Here is a 12,424-nt window from a genome sequence, read left to right on the forward strand (position 1 = left end):
CGTGGCGAGTCCAAGAGCTTTGCTCGGCGACCCTATTGTCTAAGCGCCCCGCACCGCTTACCGCCCACCTCCCCGCCCCCTGCCCAACCCGCAGGTCTCTCTTCAGTTAGGGGTGGGGAGTTGGGAACTGTGTGAGTGGGAAGGGGGTGAACAAAGCCAAGAGCCCACCATTCTCCGCCTGCGCCTCCTCCAGCCCAATGCGCCGGGAGGCCAGGGCGCTTCCCCCAGCGCACTGGCGTCGACCCCGAGGCAAAACCCGCGCGGGGGACCCGGGAGCTAGCGGAGTGCGGGTTCATGGCGGGGGCCTCGGCAGCCAGCAACCAGGACCACCTTAAGAGCGAGCCCCGCCCCGGGCCCGGAGCTCGGGCTGCGCTGATTGGTGCAAATGTAATGGCTGAAATTGATTGCTGAAATGCAAAACTTGTTGCTGCTTCTCCCGGCGCTGGGCGAGAGGCAGACACCGAGAGGGGAGCCGAGACCCTCGGAACGCCCCACGCAGAGCCCCCCCCGCCAGCCAGCAGAGGGGTGCGAGGACCCCCCCAGGACTGCCCCAGCCCCCCCCATTCCGGGCTCCTAGAGCGTAGCCGGAACGCCTCAACCCGCTCGCCTAGCCTGGCCCCCCAACCCGCGTATGCCCCCCTCCTCGGGTCCGAGGGGGACTCGTGAAGCACCTCGGCTTGGAGGCAGGGAACCCGAGCTTCGGAGCGACCCAACCTCTCGACTCGCTGCCCGCCCGCGCCTGGAAGCGGGCGCGGAGACCCCGCGAACTCAGAGACCGAACAGACAAGGACAGAAGCGGCAGGCGGCGGACGTGGCCGCGAAGCGGCGCGCCGGGGTGCAGCGCACCCGCCGCGGAGCAGGGGAACCGCGCCTTCCCTCAAACCTGGGCTCCAACCCCGGGTGCCTGCTGCCTCCCCAGCCCAGCTGCGCCCTCGGCTCAGGGCCCGCACCCGTGATGCCGAGCGGAGCCTCCAGCCTTCCGATCCGCTGAAGAAGCAGTAGCCGCTTGCTCGGGGCCGACGGAGACTGTGCGAGCGGATCGTGCTCGGCGGAGGCTCGGGCTGCGGAGCGCGGGGACTCCGGGGGGGAGGGGGGAGGGACCGTTCTGTCCAAGCCTGGGCGCCAGCCACGGTTTTGAAAGGTCTCCCTGCTCGGCCCCTTAGCAGCTCGGCCACGGACTCCGGGAGGCTTCGGGAGACGTCCTGGGGCTTCCCACCCGACCCGATCGGACTTAAGAAGGTGATCGCTCTGCTCTCCCTTCCTTCCCGCCTCCTTCCCCCCACTTAACTTTTTGTCTCCACTCGCCCGCAGCTCCGTCCCCTCCGCGCAAACCCACCCGCGGCTGTACCAACCGCCGGGGCATGGGCCCCCCAACACGGCTCCCCGAGGCCCCGCGGCACCGCAAGATGTGAGAGGCCCGGGTCCGGCAGAGCCAGAGCTTCGGGAGAGGAGCTGATAACCCCCAGCCTCCACACGCCAGGCGAGGTGGCGGGGCGCACTGTACCCCCGCGGTGCTGAGCGTCCCAGAGCGCCCAACCCTGGGCCGGAACGTTTAGCTGGCCGGAGGCGCGCCGCGGAGAGCAGGCTGTCATGCCCTATTGATCCCCCCGCCCCCTGCCAAGTATGTTTGGGCTGGACCAATTCGAGCCCCAGATCAACAGCAGGAACGCTGGCCAGGGCGAGAGGAACTTTAACGAGGCCGGACTAAGCATGAATGCCCACTTTAAGGCCCCGGCTTTCCACGCGGGGGGACCCCCTGGCCCCGTGGACCCTGCCATGAGCGCGCTGGGCGAGCCCCCGATCTTGAGCATGAACATGGAGCCTTACGGCTTCCACGCGCGTGGCCACTCGGAGTTGCACGCGGGGGGGCTGCAGGCGCAGCCGGTGCACGGATTCTTTGGAGGCCAGCAGCCGCACCACGGCCACCCGGGAGGCCACCACCCCCACCAACATCACCCCCACTTTGGGGGCAACTTCGGTGGCCCGGACCCAGGGGCCTCATGCCTGCACGGGGGTCGCCTACTTGGCTACGGCGGCGCCGCCGGCGGCCTGGGCAGCCAGCCGCCCTTCGCGGAGGGTTATGACCACATGGCGGAGAGCCAGGGGCCGGAGAGCTTCGGCCCGCAGCGACCCGGGAACCTCCCGGACTTCCACAGTTCGGGCGCCTCGGGTCATGCGGTGCCTGCCCCATGCTTGCCGCTGGACCAGAGCCCTAACCGAGCCGCCTCCTTTCACGGCCTGCCCACCTCCAGCGGCTCCGATTCCCACAGTCTGGAGCCTCGAAGGGTGGCGAACCAAGGTGCCGTCGACTCGCTGGAATACAATTACCCTGGCGAGGCGCCCTCGGGACATTTCGACTTGTTTTCGCCCTCTGATTCCGAGGGGCAGCTGCCTCATTATGCGGCGGGGCGCCAGGTTCCCGGCAGCTCTTTCCCGGGTGCCTCGGCCATGCCCAGAGCTGCAGGCATGGTGGGCTTATCCAAAATGCACGCGCAGCAGCAGCAGCAGCAGCAGCAGCAGCAGCAACAGCAGCAACAGCAGCAGCAGCAACAGCAGCAGCAGCAACAGCAGCAGCAGCAGCAGCAGCAGCACGGCGTGTTCTTCGAGAGGTTCAGCGGGGCCCGCAAGATGCCCGTGGGGCTGGAGCCGGGAGTAGGTTCCAGGCACCCGTTGATGCAGCCTCCCCAGCAGGCCCCGCCGCCCCCTCCGCAGCAGCCCCCGCAGCCGCCGCAGCAACCCCAGCCGCAGCCGCCGCCGCCGCCGCCGCCACCTGGGCTTCTGGTCCGACAAAATTCTTGCCCGCCTGCGCTCCCGCGGCCCCAGCAGGGCGAGGCGGGCACGCCCAGCGGCGGCCTGCAGGACGGGGGCCCCATGCTGCCCAGTCAGCACGCACAGTTCGAGTACCCCATCCATCGGCTGGAGAACCGGAACATGCACCCGTATTCGGAGCCCGTGTTCAACATGCAGCACCCCCCTCCCCAGCAGGCGCCCAACCAGCGGCTGCAGCATTTTGACGCGCCCCCCTACATGAATGTGGCCAAGAGGCCGCGCTTTGACTTCCCGGGCAGCGCGGGAGTGGACCGCTGCGCTTCGTGGAACGGCAACATGCACAACGGCGCGCTGGACAACCACCTCTCGCCCTCCGCCTATTCGGGCCTACCGGGCGAGTTCACGCCGCCTGTGCCCGACAGCTTCCCCTCAGGGCCACCCCTGCAGCATCCTGCCCCGGACCACCAGTCCCTGCAGCAGCAGCAGCAGCAACAGCAGCAGCAGCAGCAGCAGCAGCAGCGCCAAAACGCGGCCCTCATGATTAAGCAGATGGCGTCGCGGAATCAGCAGCAGAGGCTGCGCCAGCCCAACCTGGCCCAGCTAGGCCACCCTGGGGACGTGGGCCAGGGCGGCCTGGTACACAGCGGCCCGGTTGGCGGCTTGGGCCAGCCTAACTTTGAGCGCGAAAGCGCGGGCGCGGGCGCGGGGCGCCTGGGCACTTTCGAGCAGCAGGCGCCTCACTTGGCTCAGGAGAGCGCGTGGTTCCCAGGGCCGCACCCGCCGCCGGGGGACCTGCTGCCCCGCAGGATGGGTGGCTCAGGCCTGCCGGCTGACTGCGGCCCGCACGACCCGGGCCTGGCGCCTCCCCCTCCCCCCGGTGGTTCCGGAGTGCTGTTCCGTGGCCCTCTGCAGGAGCCGCTGAGGATGCCCGGAGAGGGCCACGTGCCCGCGCTGCCCTCCCCCGGCCTGCAGTTCGGCGGCAGCCTGGCGGGTCTGGGCCAACTGCAGTCGCCAGGAGCTGGGGTGGGACTGCCCAGCGCTCCCTCCGAGCGCCGACCCCCGCCGCCGGATTTCACCGCACCAGCGCTCGGGGGCCAGCCTGGCTTCCCATTCAGCGCGGCGAACCGGCAGGCCACGCCGCACAGCGGCCCAGGCGTGAACTCGCCGCCGAGCGCGGGCGGGGGCGGCGGCAGCACGGGCGGTGGCAGCGGAGGGGGCGCCTACCCGCCGCAGCCTGATTTCCAGTCCAGCCAGCGCACCTCGGCCAGTAAGCTGGGCGCGCTGTCGCTGGGTTCCTTCAACAAGCCCAGCTCCAAGGACAACCTGTTCGGCCAGAGCTGCCTGGCTGCACTCTCCACCGCCTGCCAGAACATGATCGCCAGCCTCGGGGCCCCCAACCTCAACGTGACCTTCAACAAGAAGAACCCGCCCGAGGGCAAGAGGAAACTGAGCCAGAACGAGACCGACGGCACGGCTGTGGCCGGCAACCCGGGCTCGGATTACTTCCCCGGAGGGACTGCCCCTGGGGCCCCAGGGCCTGGAGGCCCGTCGGGGACTAGTAACAGCGGCTCCAAAGCCCCAGGGCCGCCCAACCCGCCTGCCCAGGGGGACGGCACCAGCCTCTCCCCAAACTACACCCTGGAGTCCACGTCTGGGAACGATGGCAAGCCGGTCCCCGGGGGCGGCGGCCGGGGACGGGGTCGAAGAAAAAGGGACAGTGGTCACGTGAGCCCTGGGACCTTCTTCGACAAGTATTCGGCAGCGCCAGACAGTGGGGGCGCACCTGGGGTGAGCCCAGGGCAGCAGCAGGCACCCGGAGCAGCTGTCGGGGGAAGCTCCACGAGCGAGGCTCGCGGGGCTCCTACGCCTCACGAGAAAGCGCTCACGTCACCGTCGTGGGGGAAGGGGGCCGAGTTGCTCCTGGGGGACCAGCAGGACCTCATGGCTTCCCTGGACGGCGGGGCCAAGTCCGACGGTAGTTCGCCACACGTGGGCGAGTTTGCCTCGGACGAAGTGAGCACCAGCTACGCCAACGAGGACGAGGTGTCATCCAGCTCCGACAACCCCCCAGCCCTGGCCAAAGCGAGTAGGAGCCCCCTGGTGACAGGCTCGCCCAAACTCCCTCCGCGTGGGGTGGGCGCTGGGGAGCACGGACCGAAGGCGCCCCCGCCCCCCCTCGGCCTGGGCATCATGTCTACCTCTACCTCCACCCCTGACAGCTATGGCAGCGGGGGCGCGGGCCATCCTGGCACGCCGGGCCTGGAGCAGGTCCGGACCCCGACGAGCAGCGGCGGCGCACCACCCCCGGATGAGATCCACCCCCTGGAGATCCTCCAGGCGCAGATCCAGCTGCAGAGGCAGCAGTTCAGCATCTCTGAGGACCAGCCCCTGGGGCTCAAGGGTGGCAAGAAGGGTGAGTGCACCGTTGGGTCCTCTGGTGCGCAGAATGGTGACAGTGAGCTGGGCAGCTGCTGCTCTGAGGCGGTTAAGAGCGCCATGAGCACCATCGACCTGGACTCGCTAATGGCAGAGCACAGCGCCACCTGGTACATGCCTGCCGACAAGGCCTTGGTGGACGGCGCAGACGACGACAAGACGCTGGCGCCTTGGGAGAAGGCCAAACCCCAGAACCCCAACAGCAAAGAAGGTATATGCCCTTGTTCCCATCTCATCTCCCCCCGGAGGCCGACCCCCCACTGCAGGCCTTAGCCTAGCCTTGAGTAGTCCATTGGAGGGGATGATCCCTTGGGGTTAGGAGGAGCCCCAGGCTCTCTTAATGCCCAGCTCAGAGGTGGACACCATCCCTTTGGTTACAGCAAGGACTCTGCGGGCAGATCCCCCCACTTCCATCCCCCACCCTTCCCCGCCAGGCACTGCTATCAGGTGGATTCTATTTCCACACCGAGGTCGGAACTTTGATGGCAGCCCTGTGGGCATTATTTCAGGGTCCCTTTACCAAGTTTCAGCTGAGTTGCTGGGTGCTCAGAGGACAAGCCCAGGCCCTTTCCTTTCACACCAAGACCACTCCTCACGCTTAACACTTGGGCTGGTTCTACTTTGTGGGAGTTGTGTGTCTGCCTCTACCCCCCCCCCCCCCCACTTTCCTGGCAGGACACCTGGGAAGTTGTGTTAATAACCTTCCCACCTTATCCTAGGCAGCCAACCTCCAGCTTGAGTTTCCTTCCATGTGCCAGCATCTTTAGAAAAAAAAAAGTTACCAGGCGCTGGTGTCAGCAGCATCACTCCAAGGCAATGCCTAATTTGACATTTGTTCCTAATGAATAGCTGTTTTGTCTCTTCTTAACTATTAAGGTTTCATGGAAACCTGGAGACCTGTCTGGTTGTAGGAGGCAGGCAGGCTTTTCCTGGTTGCATCTCCTTGACATTTGGGTTGGGGGGTTGCTGGGGCTGGGGTGGAGTCTCTGCTTGGCGGAGACCGGACGACTCAGCTGCGGCATCGTCTGTGTATGGGGTTATGGATATATAGTCTTAAGACACAAAGGACCCGCGTTTGTCAATATCTCGCCTGGCTTTGGTGACAGATGTCTGGTCCCAGCTCTTGTTTGCATTCTAAGCACTCCCTCCCCACCGGGCCTGGAGGCCTTTAAGGTGGGTGGGGTGGGGGTTAGTAAAGGGACAGCCATTGCAAGTTAAAGTCATAACAATTTTGTCTTTACATCGTAAGAGGATGGGACTGCAGTAGATAACCGTTTCATTTTAACAGGCCCTTTCTTTTTTCCACACATAATTGCTTCTTAAAATTAATATCATACATCTCCCCTCACTAACCCCCCAGCCCCCACAATTCCTACCTTTTTCTTTTAAACCCTTGATGCCTTCCCTAGGTTTGGGGCGGGGGGCGGGGGGGATGCTGACTATTACCATGGAACCAGCGGCTGCCCATTGAACCTGTCTTTAAAAAACAGACATCCTCTGATTCTTGCTCTCTCTTAGAGTTCTTCCTCTCTGTCTTCTTTGGCCTGGGCCTCCTGCCCCTGAGTTTAAGGTGCGGGTAGGTTTTAGGAGAATGGGCTGGAGGAGGAGGAAGAAGAAGGAGTGGGGAAGGGAAGCGCGGCCCCCGGAGTTGGGTGGCTCAGAACTCCGGGCTTTCACCGCTGCCTGCCGTCCTGGGTAGCGTAGTCCTGGATAGCGTTCCCGCTTAGGTTTTTCTAATTCATGAATGCGGCCTCCCCGCTTTTCTCTTTGTTCGCCTACTGCCCAGCCCGGGACGCTGCTCTCTCATTTGAAGCCTGCTGCTTAGCATGCACGGCAGACCCTGCGGCCAACATCAGCATTCTCCAGGCTTCTCCCAGGCAAGGCCATAAATTGGTTAGTTTGGGACCCTCCGCTTCTTCTCCCTGGTTTTTCCCCCGCTTCCTTTTTAAAATAGACTTGGACATAGCATCCTGTTTGCCCAGCTCTCGGCCACCCTCCCCACCCCAGTCTCTTTTATTTTCTTGTACACAACATCTCGATCCTACCCCGATCGATAGCTGGTTAGCACAAATCCCAGCCCCTGTCACTTCTACCTGGCTTGGCCAGGCTGCCCCTCCCCCGCCCCTCCACCCCTTCCCCTTCCCAGTAATTAAGAACATATTGGCCAAAATAGGGTGAGAAAAGTTTCTTAAGAGCTCCTGATTTCGAGAATTAATATAGAAAAACCAGTAGCCCTCGGCCTGTGTGCCTTCTGAAGGTCCTTCGTAGATGAGGTCCAGAGGAATCGAGTGGTTTTAAGATTTTTTTAAAAGGTGTCACAGAGCCCTCTTGCCAGGGGTCCCCCTAACCTTCCTTCCCGGAAGGAAAAAAAAAAAAAAAAAGATGCAGCCTGTGAATGAAGAGATGTCATTGAAGATACGTTTTGTTTTGTTTTGTTTGTTTCATTATCACAGTCAGAGGAGGGAAAATATTTTTTTGGAAGCAGATGCTAGTCACTTGAGGGTTGATTCGCCCTGTAAGCTAAAGGCAGCCCTCCCTTGCCCAAGGGGGAGGACAGGGGTGGGGGGACGGGGACTTCTTTCGGGACAGGATGGGCTGGGGACTGGGACGGGCTGCGGGGCTGGCCTCCTTAGCAGCCTCGCAGGGACACCCACTTGACCTCCTTTGTTTTCCATTCTGTGATGTGGGAAGGGCAGTTTCCTAGATAAAGCCCCGAATTGAGGTCACTCACAGCTTCGGCAGCCTTGGGGCTGCTAGTTAAGGCTTTATAAGGTATCTGCATCAGATTCCTGCTCCCTTACTGGTAGTAAATAAGGATGATTAAACTTTTCATTATGATAACACCCTGCAGTTCCATCTGTACATGTTGTATAAATAGGTACACAGAGCCTTCAACAGCCCCCCGAGTCCCCTGGCTGAAAATCAGTGAAGTGTGCCACTTCAAAATAGAGGCGAAAAAAAAATTTTAAAGTACAACGTTCTGCTTGTCCTTAAACACATGCCCCGTGGGCCCATCGGCCACGAAACGGGGTGTCCAGCCGCTTTGAACATCCCTTCTGGAGGTCCCAGCCCCCAGCCAACCCCTTCCCTCCCACCCCCTTTCAGGCAAAGCCCGTTTTTATAATGATATTTTATTTTGTCACGCCGTAAAACATGCCAGTACTAATGTGATTAAATATTAACACCGTTTCTGAAATTCTTCGCTCCGATGACAAAGTACGAGTCGGTATTTAACAAAATGATCTGTGCTCGGATTGGTGAGAACGGATCAGTCTTCAGACCCGCACAAGCCGTGTAGTCGGTGGGACGTGCCCAGATTGTCTTATGGGGTTTAGATGTCCTTTGGAGGGGAGGGAACTCAAATGGCAAGTTGTAGTTCTGGCAAAGGCCAGGCCCGAATCATGTGTGATGATGATTTTTTTTTTTTTAAACCAGGTAAGCGGGCTTCTCCAAATTTTGCTTCTCCTGACTTCTTAACCCATCCAACAACTTTTATATAATGAAACTCCTCATCTCCTCTTGAAGTTCTGTTTGCACAAAGTTGGGGGCGGGGGTGGGAAAGGGTGAAATTGTGTGGAGGGATGGGGAGGGAAGAAAAACCAGCCTGAGTTTGGCCCTCTTCAGACATCTGTTAGATCAGCAAGGACGACACGGATTTGAGAGGAGTTGGCAAAATCGTCCACTGATCTTGGTAATAGGTGTGTGGCTGCGGAGGAATTCCAAAACAGAGAAGGAGGGAAAATGAGGAATTGTCGATAAGAGGGTATTCAGTCTGAAAAAGACCGTTTAGCCCCCTCCTGTCCCTGATGGTTTTCAAAACTTGAATTAACTGTTTTCCTTACTAAGTTGATCTTGCCAAACTTCCACTCCGTGGCTTGCTCTCTGTCCTGAAATCTGGAGCGGTCCAGAAACGTTCCTTCGCACACATTGAAATAGAAGAGGGCTCCATGTACACTGTGCATGCAATCCTGCCCTTTTTGGAAGTATGATATTTTTACAGTAATGCGGGAGAAATTTTTGGAATTTTATGCCTCTCGGAGTGTGCCGGTCGGAACTCAGTAAGCAGTACTGAGAAAGAGTGGGCAGGCAGCATTTGGACACTGAGTTTCCTTAGACGTGGGGGCAGGCTTGGGGGAGGAGGGAGGCCCCAGTGCTCTTTCCTGAGTAGTTTCCCCCACTCCCCACGGCGGCGTGGAGAAAATTTTTTCGGCTCACTCAGGCTTGTTTCGGGAAGGCAAGGAGCCTTGCCTTCCCGTTTTCCTGTGAAATCACCCAGCATGGGTTGCATGCCTTCCTGTGACTTTTGCCCCCCCCCCCCCAAGATGTAACCCAAAACTTTGCAGGTGTTAATCAGGGACAATGTAAACAGATAGGAGCCCCCTTTGTAGAGCTGACGCTCTGGCCTGCTTGCTCCCTGGCTAGTTCTGGATGCACTACTACTGTTCTTTGGTGCTTGTTTAATATTTCATGGTTGTAATAAACCCGTCTCCTTTGCCCGCCTCCCGTCATAAAACCCCAACCTAGCGTACATCTGCAATTATACATTTCTACTAAATATTAATAAAGGACAGGGATTTTTGAGGGTTTGAAGCTTATCGGTGTTGAACTTGTTAATGGCTTCCACCACTGGATTTCTCTGACTGTTTTGATTTTAAGTAGCTGCTGCCTTCTGATATATATGTGTTGACCCATGTTCATAGTTGCACATATATATGTGAATATATAAATAGATACAATTTTTGTAGATCCAAGGGCTTTCCTCAAGGATTGCTTTCTTTAATATCAATTCATTTACATTTCTTGTGGGGCCCTTCAGACCGGAAGTAAGGAGCTGTTGAAATGTACTTCTGTTTTACCGAGGTTTCTAGGAAGGGAGTGAGGGCTGGTAAATCTAATAGCTCTTTCTAGCAATGAAATTCTATGATTCCTGATACGATTTTGTTTGCCTGACAGAGGTATTTAAATTTCCACAAAGAATCTTAATAGGGCATGAAAATCTTAATAGGTCCTGAAAAATAGATCCTGCCCTTACCAAGAAGTTACCCGATGTTCTCTGCTGATATAAAATATACATCTTTAATAAATAGCCCAGGAGGACCAGGTGAAACTGGAGGAGGGAAATTCTTCCCACTCTGGCGGGACAAACTTGAACGTATCCTTGGGATCTCACAGGATCTCCTGGACTCATTTCGTGCTGGTGCGGAGAGCAAAATCATCTCTCTCTCCACTTGAGTGACAGTCGTGTTAGGGTCACGTTCTTTGCCCAGGGAGTGATCTGGTTTGCCAAAGGCATTTAGGAGATAAATATTCCTGGTAAGGAATACTGTATTTACCTCTGGTTAATTTTAGAGGCTAAAAAGCTATAGCTTTTATGTCACGGGATCAAATGTCTGGGCAATGTACAAGGGCAACCAGGCTTCCCAGCAAATTATGGCATAAAACCCCAAACCTTCTGATGCCAGAGGGGATCTGGGTCTGTCTGGGGCCACCCCCATAACTGAGTGGGTGTACCTTATGCCCTTCCCTCTCTGTCCCCCCGTTTATTCCACCCAAATATCCAGTCTGGAGGGTCTGGAATAACCAGCTTCATCCTTTTGACTCAAGTTGGGATTTTTGACTTGCCGAGCGATGTGTTTGTTTTAGGACGATGCCTATTTTTAGGCCCAACTTGGGTGGACAGATTTGAGTGTGGGTTTTGATTGCTGGTGGCGGAGATGTTGGTATATACATGAGTGCGTGATTGAGAAGAGAGACATTTGGTGGAAAATTTTCAAGCTTCCTTACCTTCTCGAACCCACGGAAGCCAAAGGAAGTGGTCTGGGGGCCGGCTTGAAGGAATGTGGCCGAGGTGGGTGTCGGCTCGGGGTCTGCCTGTAGCTCACGAGAGGAAAGCAGGGCCCCTTGCAATTCAGTGTGTGAAGGAGGCCCCCCTCTGTCCCCCACGCCCCACCCCTGCACAAGAACATATACATATGCATGGCCAAGTGTATTTCCATCAAATCATCCAGCCACTCCTCCACTTTACCCTTAATCTGCTTTCCCAAGGCAAGTGGGGAAAGAAGCTAAACCTTCAGTTTCAATGGCGTTAGCTGACAGGTTCTGATTCTGTAAAGGACTGAATGAGCGCAAGTCCTAAAAATAGACGGAGGATTTTGAAGATCCTAATTGCGAAATCTCGGCCTCCTGGGCCTCCTGGGCTGTGGGTGACTTTGATCTGGAGTATTTTGGTAGCAGACGCGCATCTCCCCTTGCTGGGTTTTGTGCGTGAGCGTGTGCATGGAGGTGTCTCGCTGGTTGAGTTCAGCTGACACCACTCTCCAGCCAGGAGAGGAATCTTTGAATCGGTGCCCACCCCGCCTTCCCCCCGCTCCTCTCCCCCCCTCCCCCTCCCAGTTGTGGGAAGCGGACGCTGCTTCTCATTTATGGAAATTCCTCTCCTTCATTGTAATCTTTTGGTACCAACATGGAGGAGACGATGCTGGGCTTTCGAATTAGTCACAGCCTTGCCTTCGGGGACTCTCTGTGTCCTGACACACTAGAGCTCCACTAACAGTTCCCAACTCCGTGCCACGCGGGGCCCTGGGAAACTCTGAATGGGACCCGAAGGAAGAGATGGTTCTGGGACCCTGGCACCTTTTGCCCCATGGGCAGCCCAGCGAGGGGGGGCCCTGAGCATTTTCTGATGTCTTGAAATGATGCGACAAGAGGTACCACGCCTCAGCAGGGTAGCCGTTACTGGAGAGATGAGAGAGAAGGTGGCCTGAGTCACAGCATGTCTATCGGGGGCAACAACTCCAGACTTACTCTGTGCCCAGGATGGAAAGGCAGAGTGCAGTTATGGTGATGTGAGTGCGGGCGGCTGTTTGAGAGACAGCATACTCTTGGGGTGTAATTCTGATAGGACAAGAGGCCTGCTTTGTTTGCTGGTCTGCATTTTAATCAGCGTCCTCCAAGGTTTGGGAAGCAAAGGAAGGGTCTGCTCCAACATGGTATTTACCCGGAAAGGACCCGGGAGAGGAGGCAGTGGAGAAACTTGTCAGGGGTTTCCCCATGCCTTGAAATCTGAGGGGCTGTTTCGGGTTCTTGATAGCTTTGAGCTTTGGCCCGATGAGGCCACCTTGGACTGCCCTCCCTCCCCTGGTACCTAATGAGTGTGTGTGTTGGTATGTGTGGGAGGTCCATAGATCTACGGTATCATCCCAAATTCCCATTCTCCCTC

At 58.2% G+C, this 12,424-nt stretch overlaps 1 protein-coding gene across 3 annotated transcripts in view; it reads left to right on the forward strand.

Moving 5' to 3' along the window:
• The first annotated feature begins 400 nt into the window (after positions 1 to 400).
• The window catches only part of MN1 (MN1 proto-oncogene, transcriptional regulator), a 47,645-nt gene continuing 35,621 nt past the window's right edge, over positions 401 to 12,424 (forward strand). For 2 of the 3 annotated variants that reach the window (XM_032310305.1, XM_032310306.1), the window contains exon 1: positions 401 to 5,416. In XM_032310305.1, coding sequence (XP_032166196.1) covers positions 1,624 to 5,416 — 3,793 coding nt within the window. In that variant the 5' untranslated portion in view covers positions 401 to 1,623. The remainder of the gene's footprint in view (positions 5,417 to 12,424) is intronic. The other variant, XM_032310307.1, reaches the window with a different exon arrangement.

Source organism: Mustela erminea, chromosome 13, assembly GCF_009829155.1.
Source record: "Mustela erminea isolate mMusErm1 chromosome 13, mMusErm1.Pri, whole genome shotgun sequence".
NCBI classification, from domain to species: domain Eukaryota; kingdom Metazoa; phylum Chordata; class Mammalia; order Carnivora; family Mustelidae; genus Mustela; species Mustela erminea.